General features: G+C 32.7%; 2 protein-coding genes across 21 annotated transcripts in view; one reads left to right on the forward strand and one right to left on the reverse strand.

Moving 5' to 3' along the window:
* Positions 1 to 17716, forward strand: part of kiaa0319 (KIAA0319) — a 164747-nt gene that overhangs the window by 125581 nt on the left and 21450 nt on the right. For 7 of the 20 annotated variants that reach the window (XR_012392416.1, XR_012392420.1, XR_012392419.1 and 4 more), the window contains exons 1-3: positions 13366 to 13587; positions 13936 to 14042; positions 14926 to 15632. Coding sequence is in view for 9 of the 20 variants with exons in the window: in XM_073926460.1 (XP_073782561.1) it covers positions 13994 to 14042; positions 14926 to 15632 (756 nt within the window). In the remaining 11 variants the exon portion in view is untranslated. Of the gene's footprint in view, positions 1 to 11457; positions 11496 to 11604; positions 11817 to 12693; positions 12791 to 13365; positions 13588 to 13935; positions 14043 to 14925; positions 15633 to 17716 lie in introns of those variants that run through there. The other 13 variants (XR_012392417.1, XR_012392411.1, XM_073926459.1 and 10 more) reach the window with 4 other exon arrangements.
* tdp2a (tyrosyl-DNA phosphodiesterase 2a) lies at positions 7218 to 12634 on the reverse strand. The gene is made up of 7 exons (XM_005158303.5): positions 12597 to 12634; positions 12046 to 12150; positions 11187 to 11822; positions 8951 to 9042; positions 8760 to 8878; positions 8509 to 8679; positions 7218 to 8397 (listed from the first exon to the last, which is right to left on the reverse strand). The coding sequence occupies exons 2-7, from the start codon at positions 12069 to 12071 to the stop codon at positions 8092 to 8094; spliced, it is 1350 nt and encodes a 449-aa protein (XP_005158360.1). The 5' UTR covers positions 12072 to 12150; positions 12597 to 12634; the 3' UTR covers positions 7218 to 8091.

The following is a 17716-nucleotide window of genomic DNA, read 5'->3' on the forward strand; positions in this document are numbered from 1 at the left end:
GATGACAGTAATTCATTTTTTTAAAGATATTTTTCAAGACACTTCTTTACAGCTTTAAGTGATATTTTAAAGGCTTAAACAGTTTAATTAGGTCAACGAGGCAGGTTAGGGTAATTAGGCAGGTCATTGTATAACAATGTTTTGTTCTGTAGACTATGAAAAAATACATCGCTTAATGGGGCTAATAATATTGACCTTAAAATGGCTTTAAAACAATTAAAAACTGATTTTTTCCTGCAAAAAGGAAACAAATAAGACTTTCTCCAGATGGAAAAAATATTATCAGACATAATGTGAAATTTTCCTGAATCTGTTCAACATCTTTTTGGAAATATTTGAAAAAAAAGACATTTATTTCTGAGGCACAAATTCATTTTTATTTTTTTATTTTTTTATTTTTTTTGGTTATGCTAGGGATTTTCGCAATTTTAATGTTACAAAATGTTTGGGGTAGTATGTGATTAAATTCAAGGTTTTGTTTTATTCATCTAATTATAATTAAAGTTGTCACTGTGATCTGCAGTGATTTTTTTAACTCCTAAATATGTGCTATCAACATAAAATATTTCTAAAAATCCATTTTTTGGTGGTTCTCCCTTTCAGAAACAGAAAGCTCTAGATATACTCAGAGCAATTACTTTTAATAAAAGTTCATTCAATTCAGACAGAATTCTAAGCCAAGAATTGAAAATACTTTCCTATCCCAATATAAATTTATCATTTACTTGTAGTATTCTTAAGTTTAGGATAACAACTATTTACATAAATAAAATAATGTTGTTATAATGGTATAATGTTGTTTGTTAATGTAGTATAGTAAATGTAATTGTGATTACAATCTTGCAATTCAAAAATGTGCTCCATCATGACATCATTAATGGAAGATGGCTGCAGTGACAGTCATGTGCTAAATATCCAGACATTCTGTAAACACATTTTAAACAAGGAGATCAAATGATGTGAAACAAAACATGTGCAGTGAAGTATGATGAATATGTTAGTATTTTCAACAGAACATTTAGAGCTAAACATTTTTTATTTAACAATAACTTTCGATGTGGACATCATGCACCAATGCAAACAAATTCTATTACAAGTCTGGATTCTGTAAAGTGCTAATATATCTATTCTTTTTAAATGTTATAAATTGTTTTATATTGTAAAAAACAGCCATTTAACAAATATTGCAACCTAAATAACCATTTAGGGTTTTCGTGCAAAATAAGAATAAGTTCTTGTATGCTGTAATGAAATCAGTGACAATTTCAGTGGTAACATGATAAATCATGTCGAAATACTAAAACTGAGATGAATGAACACAAGGATAAGGATGAAGTCATAACAGGTTTATACAATCAGCACTTAAAGTTTTTCTATATTCCATATTCCCTATATTCCTATATTGCTAATAGGTTTCCGCATATGTGTTAATACAGTTATTATTCATACAATATTTTTTTATAATTACATTTTAATATCATTGTTCTTAATAACAACAATAACTTAGCTGATGGAAATGGTGTAACATCAAGCAAAAAAATCCATATTGTCAGCTGTGGCATTATGTCCCATTTTACTTTTACTTTTTGTTAGATAGACATAGTGAATGTGGACAGATAAATAATAATAATAAATAATTGTGTAAAATTTAGATTTAGATCTTTGGATTTATCACATTACAATACAAATAAATGAATAAAAATTAGACGTTTTCCATAATTCTTTCATGAAAAATCATCAGAAAGTAATTCATATCTTCTGCTCATTTTCCCCTCTCTTTACTGTGCTTGCAACTACAGCTGTTCTACATGCAGCTGAAGCACTGGGTTCAGTAGGTTTCCCGGTGCAGCTCCACCACTGGGCTCGGTAAGTCTCCTAGTGCTGCTCCACCACTGGGCTCAGTGGGTGTCCTGGTGCAGCTCCACCTCTGACCTCAGTGGGTCACCTGGTGCAGCTGGATTCTTGACTGAAATGTAGGCAATGAATGACTGAGACGGGATAGGGGAGGAGACCAACAGAAACTCAAAGTTTAGACAATAAAACCTGCTCCTGACCAGGGGTGCGTTCCAAAAACCATCATTAGCCAACTAAGGTCACAAGTTCTGTCATCACAAACATAGTTCGTTGATTTGGCAGTTCCCAAATCCATGGTTTCAATGAACATTCGCAAACTGCGTTGCAAACTTGTTTGGTTGCAACTACACCTCTGGAGCTGTAGTTAGAAACATAGTTCCTGGTTGTGTTCTATTCCCAGTTATCCCTCCTATGCCCTATTGCTTTCAAACATCCCAACATTTAAACTTGGAATGATTAAAAATAAAAAAAAGCTTTAAAGTCATCTCTCTTAGGTGTAATTTTCTTTCAACGTATTTTTACAGTTCAGTTGTAATGATTTTCATGTTTACAATTACAATTAATTATGTCAACTTTGAACACATTGATGTCATTTCAAACACAGGCGTGGCTCTTGACGAAAGCTATAGGTGACCTATTATTTAAAAGTGGAATTTGTTACATCTCCAAAGTTTATGAAAAAAAAAAAAAACATAGCACAGGTTAATGTTTTTAATTTATAATAGGTTATTTATTAAGTATTTGTATATGACATGGGCCTTTTAGTTAGAACATTTCTGCAGTGGCTTGCAAGTGTCAAATTGTAAAAGTAGACTTTTTAAAAAAATAAATAAACAAGATTCTACCTTATAATCTTCATCATCATCATCATCATCATCATCATTATAATTATTATTATTATTAAAGTAGGATTTTTCCTTATGATATATGATATTAGAATATGTGTTAGCTTTTGTAAGTGATTTTATGCTAACTTAGAATAGACTATGGAATATTCTCAATAATAATTGTAAAGGAAACATTGGCTCTATTTGTGCCGTTTACATATGTTTCAATTAATCTAAAAAACGAGTGCATGTTTTTACCAAAACTAATATTGGATTTTTAAAAAATGCGTGTGCATGTAAAACAATATATATTGCACAGAAATGTTTGGGTTCTTCTCTAAAGAAGTTGTTACCACTCTGTTTAGAGCATCATTATGGGCATTTTACGTTATAACTAACCTGGTTCAAACGATGGATCTGCGACAGAGAAACTACAGGTTTTAGGAAACACTTGTCACTACATCGTTCTTTTCCCAAACGATGCATCGTACTATGATAGTTCAGCCGCGAGTTACGTCGTTGTTTAGGAAATGCACCTCAGGTTAGGTTCACAGAGTAAGTTACCTCTTTTTCAGAAACAGGCTTGACTAACCCTGCTCTCTCAAGTTTGACAAACCCGCCATTTTAAAATGGAAAATCTAGTTTCTTTCATTTCAGGGCTAACAGCAGGGCTAACTGCAGTTTTCACTTAACCTCCATTCTGAAACAGGACCCAGTTTCTATTCACCTTATTCTCAGCTGTCGAGCGGGCGCTGACATTTGAATCTTTTTGTCTCGCGACTTCCGGTCACATTCACTTCCATTCATTTTTTGACGTTAACAACTGCTCGTTACGGTGCTTGATGTTGCAATTTAAAATTTTCTTATTATATTATGCTACTTGGTCTGTGTAGTCATGCAAACATTTGTTTGTTGAGCAAGTAGTTTGGCCATTTTCTGCCGTTTATTATTCCTAGTCTTTTCTCCCATAGGCGACTGAATCGGAAGTTCTAAGACAATCGCGAAAACAGGCGCACTTCCGCATTTCAGAATAAGGTCAATAGGTATAAAATAAACCTTTTGAGCAGTACAACATCAACAACTTTTGTTCCTTTTCACACTAGTGATATTAACAGAGGCATAATATCAATGTATAAAGCATTATTACACCTTTTTATTATTACTAACACCTAAATACCACAAAACAAATTAACATTGTTAATGATTTGGAATCAAATATGTTTGCCCTGCATATATATTTGCATAGAGACATATCTTCTAGTGCAGTCAGTTTGCTGTTGTTCTTTTGATGCAAAGCAATGGGGTTCCACAAAAGAGATAAAAGTTAAAACTACATGGGCACAGTGCGTGTTTGGTTGCTTCTGAAAACACTATTGATTGCTTTTAGGTCAGTGATTATGTAATTGTTTAACTAAACCCAAAGGCCCAGTTTCACAAACAGGCCTTAGATTAAGCCAGGACTAGGCCTTAGTTAAATAAGCCTATTTAAGACACATTTATATAAATGGCTTTACAAAAATATTACTGGTGTGCACCTGGAGACAAAAAATCCTCTCACATCATCTGTGGATGATGATCTGTGGAATCATCAATTTAGAGATTCATAACAAAAGCCGTGAATACTTATGTATATGTGATTTTTTTAGGTCTTTTTATTTTTAATAAATTTTGCAACTTAAAAAAAAACTTTTTTTGTGTGTGTAGAATTTTGAGGAATTACAAGAATTTAATCCATTTTGGAATAAGGCTGTAACATAAAATATGTGGAAAAAGTAAAGTGCTATGAATACTTTTGTGAAAGCACTGTAGATGCAATGTAACTTAAATTTACCAAACGGACCATCAAAATAAAGTGTGACCTAATTTTTCTAACAGTGATGCAAATGCAATTAAAATCTGCACTCAACCTACCTTCAAACAAACATATGGTATGACTCAATTAAAAATATAGCATAACATTTGGAAAACTTAGAATTCTAGAATAATTAAGGCAACAGCTATTTTTAGTTCATTGTAGTAAAAATGACGAAAGGTTTCCTTATAACAGTGGCAAGGAATGATCTTTCACAACCTTCATGATGGTCTTTATTAAATTAATGGCTTCTACTTAGGCTGACAGAAGAATACTTCAACATTTAAAATTAGATTAAATGCTTTATACTCAGATGATATGGCAATTAATTCATCTTAATCTGTGATATATTGGAATGAAGGGAATAGATTAGCATGACAGAACATTGATCCATTTACTGCGCAAAGGTTTGATTAATGACATCGTCATGCATTTTAAAGGCCGGTTTTTTTTTAAGGCTTTATTCAAGGTTTTTGCCTTAAGCATAAAATTCTGACAAAGTTCTGTTTACTGATGCAAGCATTCAATTATGCGAGATAATGTTGGGAGAAACAATAGATAATGAGTTTTCAGACAAACATGATGGGTAGAAAATGAAGAAACAGATGCCGTGCTGTAGATTCAAGGCACGTTCTGTGTACAGTAAATTCCTACGGTAAAGCCAGATGGTTATGATGAGGAGTGTCCTGGTAAACGTTAATCCAACATTTCTGCCAATGTCAAAGAATAAAAAAAATTCTACCACCTTTCTAAATTTGCACGCATTGGCATATTTCAATTTTGATAAGCTTAAATAGGAGACAGACTATACTTTAAATCATTTCTCCAAAAAAAGCAATGGTTTACGGTTCCAGTTTAAAGTTCTACAATAACTAGAACAGCATATTATATAATCAACCATATTAACCTGATTTAATTCAGACTTATGCAATAAATTAAAACAAAACAAATAAGCTTACCCAAACAAATTATTAAATTAGTATGTGTAGTATTATAATAAGCAACTTAAAATGTATGATTTATTCATGCAATCATATTTCCATTGAAGTATGTTCCTAAAATTGCCAACTCTTTTTCCAAACGCAGAATATTGTGTTTAAATTAATAAACAGAATAAATAGATGTTATGTGTTTGTGGTTGATATTTCCAAGTCACAGCATAACTACTGTAAGAATCATATGCTGTGATTTGAGCTCCCTCTAGTGGAGAAGCGAAAACGTGGTGGTAATGGTTTTTAGCGAAGACTATGCAGATGTTACCTCTTTTTAGTTAACATCTGCAGACAGAGGAATCTAGGCCTGGCGGTCACATGATAGGTTATTTATCACAATGTAACTTTTTAGCTGCAATTTTTATATGCCACTTATATCTTTTAAAAAATTCTAGATTTTACCAAATCATTTTCGTTGACCAATGTTATGAAGAAAGCTCTTTTAACTAAGGCTTTTTCATAAAAGTTGGGGTAAGTGATATGTTGGGCCAGACGGAATCTGAGGACATTTTTTTGCTGTTTCTGCACAGAATTTAGTTAAAAATCTTTGGATTTATGTGGAATGATTTTGGGAGTATCACAACTAAAAACTGAATCTATGAACTAAAAAGTAATACCTTTTTAACTTGTATTTAATGTTTATAATGCAATTCCAATTCGTTTCACTTTTTTGGTAAACAAATCATGTCTTCTAAATAATATATCTACTAAAAGACAGAAAATATGATTTTACAAACTGTAATGTGAATAAATTATATAAACATTTTCATATGTCAATAATTATACTGAAATTAATTAAAAAAACTGGATAAATATACAATTACACACACTTACACAAATAAATAAACAATCAATGATGGGCTAAAAATCTGCGGAATTCTGCACACGCAGATTCTGTGTGGGCATAGTGATTTGTAATTTTTTTAATGTTATGCATTTTATTTGCAATATTTGTATATAAAAGAAAAGCTTGATTGATTAAAAATAAATAAAAGGTGCTTCATGGGTAATTAATGTGTCTTTGCTCTTTGAATAAGGGATCCTTAAAGGTAACCACACAAAGTTTAAGGCACTCTAAAAATAACTGAAAAATTTAATCTCTTATCGAGTTTCAATTATTTTAAAAAGGCTCACTCATGTGCATAGATTGATTTGGTTGCTTTTCTTTGGTGATTAGATTTTGTTCAGAATAGGCCGTTTAATGATCATAATGGTCATTGTGTGTTTGATTAATTAATTATATTACATGGCTTACAAATACTGGAAATTTGTAGCCAAGACATAATGACATATTCACTGAATTACTGGAGTAAAATGACTAGAAAAAGTTTTTATTTTTCTAAAATTGCTAAAATGGAAAAATGGTTCCTTGAGAGAGACAAAAAAAAAGTGTTTTCTATGGCATCAGTGTGGAACTCCCATTTGGTTCTTCCTTTATTTTTTACAGTCTATGTTGTGTAAAAGACAATGTGACTCATCCCAGCACACAATGTCATAAGACATTAAGTTAGATTTAGGTTGTGATATCAGGTCAGGTTTCCAAAATTCTATGTCCAGCCAGCGTCTAAGGACAATGTAACTTTTATGACCAATAATGTTGTCAAATGACTTTGATATTTGGCTGATTTTAGGTTGTGTTGGAAAGTGACCAAAATCAAGCAACAAGCCAACATCTTAAACCAACATCATATTGACATCAAATACTGACATTTATTCGTGAGATATGGCAACCAAAATACCATGTTTGCTAGACATAATAGCGGTAACGTTTACACAAGCTATAACATCATTAGACGTTGATATTGGGTTGACTTTAGGTTGATTTTGGACATTGACATTGCCTGGCATTGGGTTCTGACCCAATTTTTATTTCCAAACAAAATGTAACGTCCCACAACGTTGGGGTATTGACGTCATGATGACGTACTGTGCCTGCTGGGATTGGACCACACTTCAAAAACGCTGGGTTGTTTTAACACAACACTGGGTCAATGGACAAACCCAATAGTGGGATTAAAAAAATGTAATTTAAAATTTATTTATAAACATTAACACTGTTCATTCATTCATTTTCTTTTCGACTTAGTTCCTTTATTAATCAGGAGTCGCCACAGTGGAATGAACCGCCTTTAACACTTGGTTATCTCCATATTTAATCCAATATTGCAATAAAACAACCCAGCAATTTTCATAATGTAGACAACCCAAGTCCAGTGCTTGTGTGTGCTCAATATCTTGCCACTAGATTATAGTTTGTCCCTCCTCTGACCATTGTTGCAAGTTTATTACCACTACCACAAGACTTCATTCCAGTTCATATCTCTTGCATCCAGCATACTGATTCTGAATGACCCTAAAATCTGGCCTCATTTGGATATCATCAGCAATATTTACTTTACTCTTGGCTGGTTGCAACGTTTTGACTCATCAGTGAAGGAATATACAGTAGTTAATCTCCCAGCAATTTATGACTAATTGAACATGTTGGCACTAGTCCAGAGTTCATTTGTCAATAGTGATTTGTTTGAAAAGCATATGGTTTTGATCCATGTTATATAATCATGAATCAGTCAGTGACACACTGTTCTTCTGATTCCCCATATTTGAAAGTACAAAGGATACCCCAGTGATCACTGATGAAATAGTCACACTTCAGCTTCTCCAGGCCAATCAGCGTCATGCTTTCTGGCCGTAGCTGTGCACCATTTGCAGCTCCTTTAAGGAAAAGTCGATCAAATCGCAGGCGTATAGGATTTGGGATATCATTGTTATCATTGATGGATGTGTCCCAAGTGTATCTGCTTTCCTCTGGTTGTCCCAGCATCTCCCACACATCAGAGATACCATCCGGCAACCCCCCAAGCTTCTTTACCTGTCATCAAATACATAAAGACAAAACCACATGCCAGATATTATTATTAAGAACATTTATATAATAAGACACATGGGTTATCATTGGGAACATGTTATCATCATACACAACCTCCCAATCTCTAAGGTTGGTATCTCCTCCAAATATAACGGTGTGGTCCTCTGGGGTCTCCTTCATCCATTTCCAAACCCTCCACAGCTGATTTAAGCGTTCTTGAGAGCCTGTCTTACAGCTCTCCAGATGAGATGTCATAATGCACAGAGGATGGCCTGAAAAGCTCACCTAAACAAACATGCAGATGTATTGCAGAAATGGGAAGCTTAAGTTTTTGAATGATGTATAACTAAGACTAAGGCTCTTACGTTTGCTATTAGCAGGTTCCTTCCCTGCTCTGTGGTGGGATACTTCACAATGTTGCTTTGAATGCACTGCACTCTCTCCTTTCTGAGCAAAATCCCACAGAAGTAGCCATCTTCACTGCCTGAAACCAGAAACGGTTCTCAAACTAGAAATGATATTTGTTTATTGGGTTTGTATGCGATCTTTGACATACCTTCCAGAAATTGATCATCTTTAATAACATTCTTTAAAATCTTCACACAAGGAGGTACCAGCTCTTGCAGTAGCACAACATCTGCACGGTACCTGCATTAAAATAACAATTTAGTAGTTCATTAATTCGAGACTTAGATTATCTTTATATACATTGAGACGTTCAAATCAATGTTATTACTGTTAAAATATTTCAGCATTTTCTATGCAAAGTCATCTGTTTCTTAGTTCAAAGCATTGATTTATTTATTTGTACATCTCTATTAGTGCATAAAAAATAGTATGAGTTTTGTCATATATACGGATAGTCCAACCCCAATGACAGAGAGGATATATTTAAATGTATACAGGGTTCATACAAATTTTTCCTACTAATATTCCATGACTTTTCCAGAACTATCAAGTACATTTTCATTAAGTAATGTTTCATGTAATGTCTACATAAACATGATACATATTAAGAAGAACAAAGCTGTTTAAATGTATTACAGAATATCATAGAACATGCAACAATCAATTTTGTTTAAATTTGTTTTTATGTTGATTTTGATAATGCTTACACAGCACTCACAATGTGAGAGCAAGTTTTTGTCCAAGGACAGAAAAGAAGTAAAGGGAACTAACCTATATTCAAGTTAGGGCTGCATAATATATCATTTCAACATCAACATTACAATGTGTGCATCCGCAATAGTCACATCGCAGCATATGCAATGTTGGGATTATAGTTTAATATAGAGTTTAATCATAACGGAGTAAAAGTTTAGCGTCTGCATGCAATTTTAAAGAGATGGTTCATCCAAAAATTTACATTTTCATTACACCCTTCACTTTGTTTTAAACATTTATGAGTTATCTATTTTTTTTAATGAACACAAAAAGAATATAATTTAATAACTCCTATAGTATTGAAACAAGTGTGAGTAAATAGGGAGTACATTTTAATTTTTGAATGAACTGTCCCTTTAAGGCCTGACTATGTGAACATTTCTATATTTCAAATTTTTAAATCATCCGACCACAAGAAATGTTTTGTAACTTTAATAAAGATTAAATAATATACAACGAAGACTATGCAGTGTTGATTATTTAATATCTGTACCTGAATAGTGAATACCTGAAAACTAAAATTCACTTTTATCTTTAATATATTTTATTTTTCTATGCTTGTAATTTATTTGTTATATATTATTCAAGATTTACTTCTCTGCAAAATCCCCCCAATCAATCCAATTAACCCTGTTAAATCATCTGGTGAAGTTGTATTCCCATTGCAGATATACAAAACACCGTAATGCCAGATATTTCCAACATCCCGCAGCCCTAATTCAAATATACAGATATTTGCTATACTAATTTCCATGACTTTTCCAAAACTTTGTGGGGTTTTCTGTTTTTCCAAAACTTTTCCAGGCCTGGAAAATGGCAAAATTCTATGACCTTATAAATGACCGTATGTATGTATGTATAAATGACCCTTTATATATATGTGTATATAAATAAATAAATAAATAAATAAATAAATAAATAAATAAATAAATATATATATATATATATATATATATATATATATATATATATATATATATATATATATATATAGTCTTAGATACAGTAAAACTATTTTTGTTTTTATCAGAAGAAACACATATACAACTGGATCAAGTTCAAGTGAACTTATGAGTAAATACTAGGGCAGGGCCAATAAACGATATTAAATCGAATTGCGATAAAATTTATGTCAATAACAGTGATAAGATCTGGACTTTTATATATTGATCTATGAGCCAATTACACAGCAGAAAGGTGCAACAATGTGAATCTAGAAGTGTGTTGATTTTAGAGATGTACCGAAAATTTTTTGGCCGAAAAAAAAAATGTTATGCCATTTAATAGACCCTCTAATTTTTGTGGCATCAGTTACTGTTGGAATAATCTGTTACATCTGGAAGTATTAACAACTTATATTGAAATATATGTTGTTATCTTTCAATATGGAAAATAATTATTGAGATTGTATTTTTGCCATATCGCCCAGCCCTAGTAAATACTATTATTTTTATGCAACCTGAGAAGTATCCCATTATTTTCCAACTGCCTAAACTCACTCTAAAGTCATCTTTTAGATATCTAAACAAGAAATCTATCCATAGTATCTATTTAATCTATCCACATTGGTGTGAAAAGTTCTGCATCCTAAAAATAAAATTACAAATAGAGAGTACTGTAACATTTACTTTCCAAGGTGTGACAACAGACCTTTGACCCGGTCACGCACATTCTCATCATCCAGACCATCTATATTCCATGATAACACTGTCAGATGATTGCTTCTTGCGCTGGCCTGGGTTTTCTGCTCATCAGCAGACTGATCAGTGAATGATTTTCCCCAGTATGCCTGGTGTAAAGAAAAACTGGACTGGATTGTCTGGGTGCACTTGGTTTCTGTTGATGTTGTATGCATACCCTGGATGGGAGGGGTTTGCGTTGACTGAGTTTGGATGGATTGACATTGGAGAGACTCTGTCTGGGTTGACTGGTCGCAGGTAGGCTTAGTTAATGGTTTTTGTGGACTTGGGATTGCAGGAGTTCTTACAGGTGAAATTGACTGACTTTTTCTTTTTTGGTTGTTCTTTTCATGTTTTGATCCTGCAGGCTTATTTTTGTGGTTTCCAGGAAGGTTCTCTGAGGCTGATGATTGCTCTTCAACAGCGACCTGAGTGTATTCACTGCCCGTTTTTACTTGGCATGAAGCGCTTTTTTTCCTTTTATTCTTTTTTTTATTCTTCACAGTTTTCTTCTCAACTTTGGTATCCACAAGACATGGATCGGTGCCATTACAACCCAAAGGAGGAGCTTCCGAGCAGGTATGACTATATCAGAATATAACAGAATGTCATGATGTCATTTGTTTTGCATACAGAACAAAAGACAAAATTATTAGACCTCATTTTTATTCTTTTCTTTATATATATATATATATATATATATATATATATATATATATATATATATATATATATATATATATATATATAAACATTTTAGAAAAAAACAGATAATACAAACGAATCTTGAAAATACTGAACATTTTACCTTTGTACACAGGATGGGTTATCCATTTGGATGATGTCAATGTATTGTTCTTTGTGTTCAGATTCTCTTCTAGGGTTTGGTTCTTCCTATGCAGTCAAGTTAAACCTGACAAAAACAAGTTCATTCACTATGTTTATGAAAAACAAAGTTAGCTCATTTGGCACAGTAATAATGATGTTCAACATGCCTGTTAACAATATAAAAATCATGTTGTGGGTTAGATAAAGTAAGCAGACACCAACCATTTTACAAGAAATAAAACCAGAACAAAATGGGTTTGTGGATAAAAAATTGTAATTACAGGAAAATTGTAATTGTATTTTTTTGCTATTTAAAGCTTAAACCGTGACATTTATAGTACTGTTGTGGTTATACAACTGGTAAACAGTTGGTTTCTATACTGTTACAGCTGTTTTAGCACAAGGTTTTTGAAGATACAAACTGATAAATACAGGATAGCTTAAACTTCCTAATGAACACTGACTACGAGAATTTCAATAACATTAATTTAAGACTTGCGGAATATACAGCAGAAAATATATCATACTTACAGACAGCTGTTCTTGTCTCCAAGCCTCAAGAGTAAACTGACGGACTCTTCTACCTTTCCATAGGCCAGCAGATAATTTAAGTTTCGATTTCTTCTAGTGCGTGACGTCAGAGGTTGGTACTCGGGTTTCCCTTCTGAGCAACTGCGGGTAGCCAATGTCAACATTTAATTGGAAATTATCCAAACACGCCTGCTGTAATTAAAAACTGCTACTGACTACGTGGTGAAACATATAAGTAAAATGTAATATCAATAATGTTAATATGATGTGGTATATATATATATATATATATATATATATATATATATATATATATATATATATATATATATATATATATATATATATATATATATATATATATATATTTGATTTGGTGTGTGTGTGTGTGTGTGTGTGTGTGTGTATATATATATATATATATATATATATATATATATATATATATATATATATATATATATATATATATATATATATATATATACACACACACACACACACACACACACATACACACACAAAATATATATATATATATATATATATATATATATATATATATATATATATATATATATATATATATATATATATATATATATATATATATATATATACACACACACACACACACACACACACACACACACACACACACACACACACACACCAAATCAGGCATGCGATGTGTGTGTTTCTGCAACATCACAGAGACCACGTCACGTGTTTCCCTCCGCCCTGCTGCTCGTCTCTGTCTTTATCTGCTGACACTCCCTCCCGCAGACAAACACACACACACCTCAGCATCTTTCCAGCTATATCAGAGCTTTCATTACAAGATCATTGCCGCAATATCAGCTCTTCACCACAGCTTTAGTTTACTCCATCAGCTTGTGTCCAGCACGAATTCGCCATGGAGTAGCAGCACGGAAGCAGATCCTCGATATCATGGAAACAGATGCTTGAATAAGAGCGTCACATCCCTCTGGTACTGTAGGCTACAGCTAAAACTATACAATAACAACAATAGCCTCGGGCTTGCCGTTTCTCTCTGTTTAGCTTCATTGTGTTATGGGATTTGCTCGTAAAAAAATTAAAATAAATAATGACAGCTGTGATTACGAATGATAATGGAGACAATATAATGTAACGTTATTTAACAAGAACATGTAACATTACCCCAGAGATATGTATACTACAGTTGTGGCTGTCTGAGGGATAAAAAAGGCTCACAAAAAGGGTCTGCCATTAATTGAATTTATAGTTGCGTTAAATTATTGTTTATTGATCGGTGTTCTGTTGTAATTTATTATACATTTTTGATGTCTTCCCAAAGGGTTTGAAGAAGTAATGTCTGTTAGAAACCATCGCTGTGAAAAGGCGGCAGTGGCATCATGAACTTCTTACCAGTTCTTTCACTTTTGATACTCTTATGTATCAGAGGCAAGTATAAAATTCTGCATTATTCATCTAAATAGGCTGATGCTGCAGGGATGTGCTTGGTATATAAAAATAATTTATATTAAAAGACAGTTATAGTCAGAATTATTAGCCCCCCTGTTTATTTTTTTCCCCCATTTTCTGTTTAATCACAAAATATTAAAAGTAATCTAAATAATTCATGCAAAATAATATTAAAATATATCCAAAATGCATTTTTAAATGAAATTAGTCATTTTAAATATGTAAACAATGTGTTACAGAAAATATGTAAAGAAATGCAAATAAGTACACAAGTATAATGAGTAAATTATTTAAATATTATTAAATATAATTAAATACAGTATTACATTAAGTATAGTATTGCATAGTTTATTATTTTCAAAAATGTTTATTAGACCCATCTATAATACATCTTTTCACTGTATTTGTGTCTTTATATAAAAAATAAACTACATAATGGCCATTTAGATTTTAGGACAGTGGTCTCTCACATCATATCATATTTTCACCTATGGTGTCTGTAAGATAGAAAACCCCTCATTTTGAATATTTAAAGTGTATGTATCAAACATAATGTAGACTTTATAAGGTTAAAACATGTAACAACGAGTGAATTCTGTCAGACACTGATTTTTTTCTTTTAAATAATTCATGCAATTGTGCGGTGAAGAGATTATGCTTAATGCTTTATTTATCAAGCTGCTATTTAATTTGAACTTTTGAGGACATGAAAGACTGAAAAAACTAAAGTGTAGCTACAGTGTATGTGATTTCCATAACATAGATTTGAACTTACATCTTGTTCTGCCAGACATTTAGCAAATCTTGCCATGCATTTGGCTGTCAAAAGCATCACATATTTGTTTATTTGTGGCCCATTCAGTATCAGGACAGTGCTGGCAGGCCGCAACCTACTCTGAAAGCGTGGTGTCTCCGGAGCTGAGGAGCAGCAGTATTTTACGTGTCCCGGATGTGTCGTCCCTGGCTCAGTGTGCCGGGGCCTGCTGTGATCTCCCGGGCTGTGACCTGGCCTGGTTTTTTGAGCACCGATGCTATGTGCTCAGTTGTCAGCACACAGAAAACTGCCAGCCGAAGAAGAGACCTGGTACAGACTCTTACCTGGCCTTCCTGCAACGTGGGCCCCCACAAACACTTGTCCTGCAGTCCCTGGTTCGAGGAGAGTCTTTCCCAAACCATTGGCAGCCTCTGGCCAGACACCGGGGATCCGAGGATCCCATGAAGGATCTCGCTCTGCTTGAAGGGATTCAGGATTCGGACAACCCTGAGCCTGAGTATGCAGAGAGTTTTCGAAGTTTGGAAGACAAAAGAGCTGAAGACATAGACCTAAAAGCGGTAGAGCAAGAAGAGCAAACTGGGCTTTATGATTGGCCACCTGTTCAAAGAAAAGAGGAATTCAACCAATCAGAGACGGAGAGAGGCAGTAAAAGATTGACAACTGTTCAGGGCCCTGTTGAAAGTAGCACCATTACCCCAAGTCATCTTTCAGAAGAGAGAAATGAAAGCAGATCAACCATTATTGAAGCAGAATCTAATGTTACGGTACCATCAACCACTGTATTTGACATTAAGGTGAGATTTTTTTTAAGATAATGAAAACAGATAAAAGAAGTTAGTACTGCTTTTATTCAGCAAGGATGCATTTAAAGTTATTGAAAATTTTACCGTTGATAACTTTTTAAAAGCAAGCTTTTATGAAATAATTCTAAAAATAAATTGGATTTAACATTAAGAAATATGTTTTCTGTATTACAGCTATGAATATATATATATATATATATATATATATATATATATATATATATATATATATATATATATATATATATATATATATATATATATATATATACACATATAAATATATATATATATATATATATATATATATATATATATATATATATACACATATAAATATATATATATATATATATATATATATATATATATATATATATATATATATATATATATATATTTATTTATTTATTTTTATTTATTTATTTTTTGAAATTTAGTCAAGCGATTCCACTTAATGTTGATTTCTTATCTATTCTCAAAATCAAAGTCAGCTTTATTGTCTATTCAACCACATGTGCAGAACATACAGAGAATCAAAATTGCGTAACTCTCAGACCCTAGCCTAACATACAATATTAATACAAAAGTTGAATTTTAAAAAGAAATTACAATAAATACAATTATGCATAAAATGTAATCTAAAAATATTGGTAAAAAATAAACATTTGTAAACAATACATTTACACTTAAGGGCATATGGCAAGGAGTTCAAACCAGAGTTCAGATGTAAAACAGTATATAGTGCAAAAAATGCAGTATAATGTAAAACAGTAAATAGTGCAAAAGGCTTGTAAACATGATAATTATGATAAAGTGACAGTATAATGTAAAACAGTATATAGTGCAAAAGCCCTCTGAACTTAAAGCTATGGTCTAAATCAGGGGTCACCAACCCTGTTCCTGGAGAGCGACCTTCCTGCACATTTCAGTTGCAACCCTGACCAAACACACCTGTTTGTAATTATCAAGTGCTGCTTTAGGTACTATTAATTAGTTCAGGTGTGTTTGATCAGGGTTGGGACTGAATTTTGCAGTAAGGTAGCTCTCCAGGAACAGGGTTGGTGACCCCTGGTCTAAATATTAAAAAAAGTATTTCTGAAAAAATGGCACATTTGACATTGAATTTTACACTTTGAAGTAATCAGATCAACAGTTTACAAAATAATACAAAAAAATATATTGAACCAATAAACATCAAAAATCAAGTGGTATGCATGTATTATGTATTCATGGTTTGTCCTGGCTCAAAATAAAGGGGAAATGGTATCCTCAAAAAAAAAAAAATTGGCAAATTGAAACAAACACCTTTTGCATTATCTTATTTTTAAAAGCTAACATTTAATGTAATTAAATATATTACCAGTGCTTGAGCAACGCTTGGGGTCTGATGGTAGCAGTGACTGCCTGCCTGATTTTGTATTTATATATTGTAAAGGTCGTCACAGCAGAATGAAGGTTATAAATTGTAGGTTGTCAGCGGAATGAACCACCAACTTATCCAGCATTTGTTTTACGTAGCAGATGCCGTTCCAGCTGCAACCCATCACAGGGAAACAGCCATACATTCACACACATACACTACGGCCAATTTAGCTTACCCAATTCACCTTTAGCGCATGTCTTTGGACTGTGGGGTAAACCGGAGCACCCGGAGGAAACCCACACCTACATGGGGAGAACATGCAAACACCACACAGATATGTCAACTGACCCAACCGGGGCTCGAACCAGCAACCTTCTTGCTGTGAGGTGATCATGCTACCCACTGTGCCACTACTCACTGTTATTAAGCTTTAACACACTATGGACAATACATTTATTACAGTATTTGTTCATGTTAACATTACTTAATGAAAATACTGTTGTTTATTGTCTGTTTATGTTAACTCACAGTGCATTAACTAGTGTTAACTAGCATTAAATTTGGATTTAATAATGCATTATTAAATGCTGAACTATGAATAATAAATGCTGTACTAGTATTGTTTATAATTATAATAATTTAATTATAACATTAACTAATGAAACCTTATTGTAATCTGTGACTATTATAATTATTAATTTAAGTAAAA

The sequence above is a fragment of the Danio rerio genome, chromosome 16, assembly GCF_049306965.1.
Source record: "Danio rerio strain Tuebingen ecotype United States chromosome 16, GRCz12tu, whole genome shotgun sequence".
NCBI classification, from domain to species: domain Eukaryota; kingdom Metazoa; phylum Chordata; class Actinopteri; order Cypriniformes; family Danionidae; genus Danio; species Danio rerio.

Bases quoted from the DNA above. Each gene is read 5' to 3' on its own strand.
- tdp2a (XM_005158303.5), bottom strand. From the start codon at position 12,071: ATGGATAACCCATCCTGTGTACAAAG. The intron at 11,823-12,045 runs GTAAAATGTTCA...ATTCTGATATAG, and splicing joins AACCCATCCTGTGTACAAAG to TCATACCTGCTCGGAAGCTC. The intron at 8,879-8,950 runs GTATGTCAAAGA...TTCTGGTTTCAG, and splicing joins AGATGATCAATTTCTGGAAG to GCAGTGAAGATGGCTACTTC.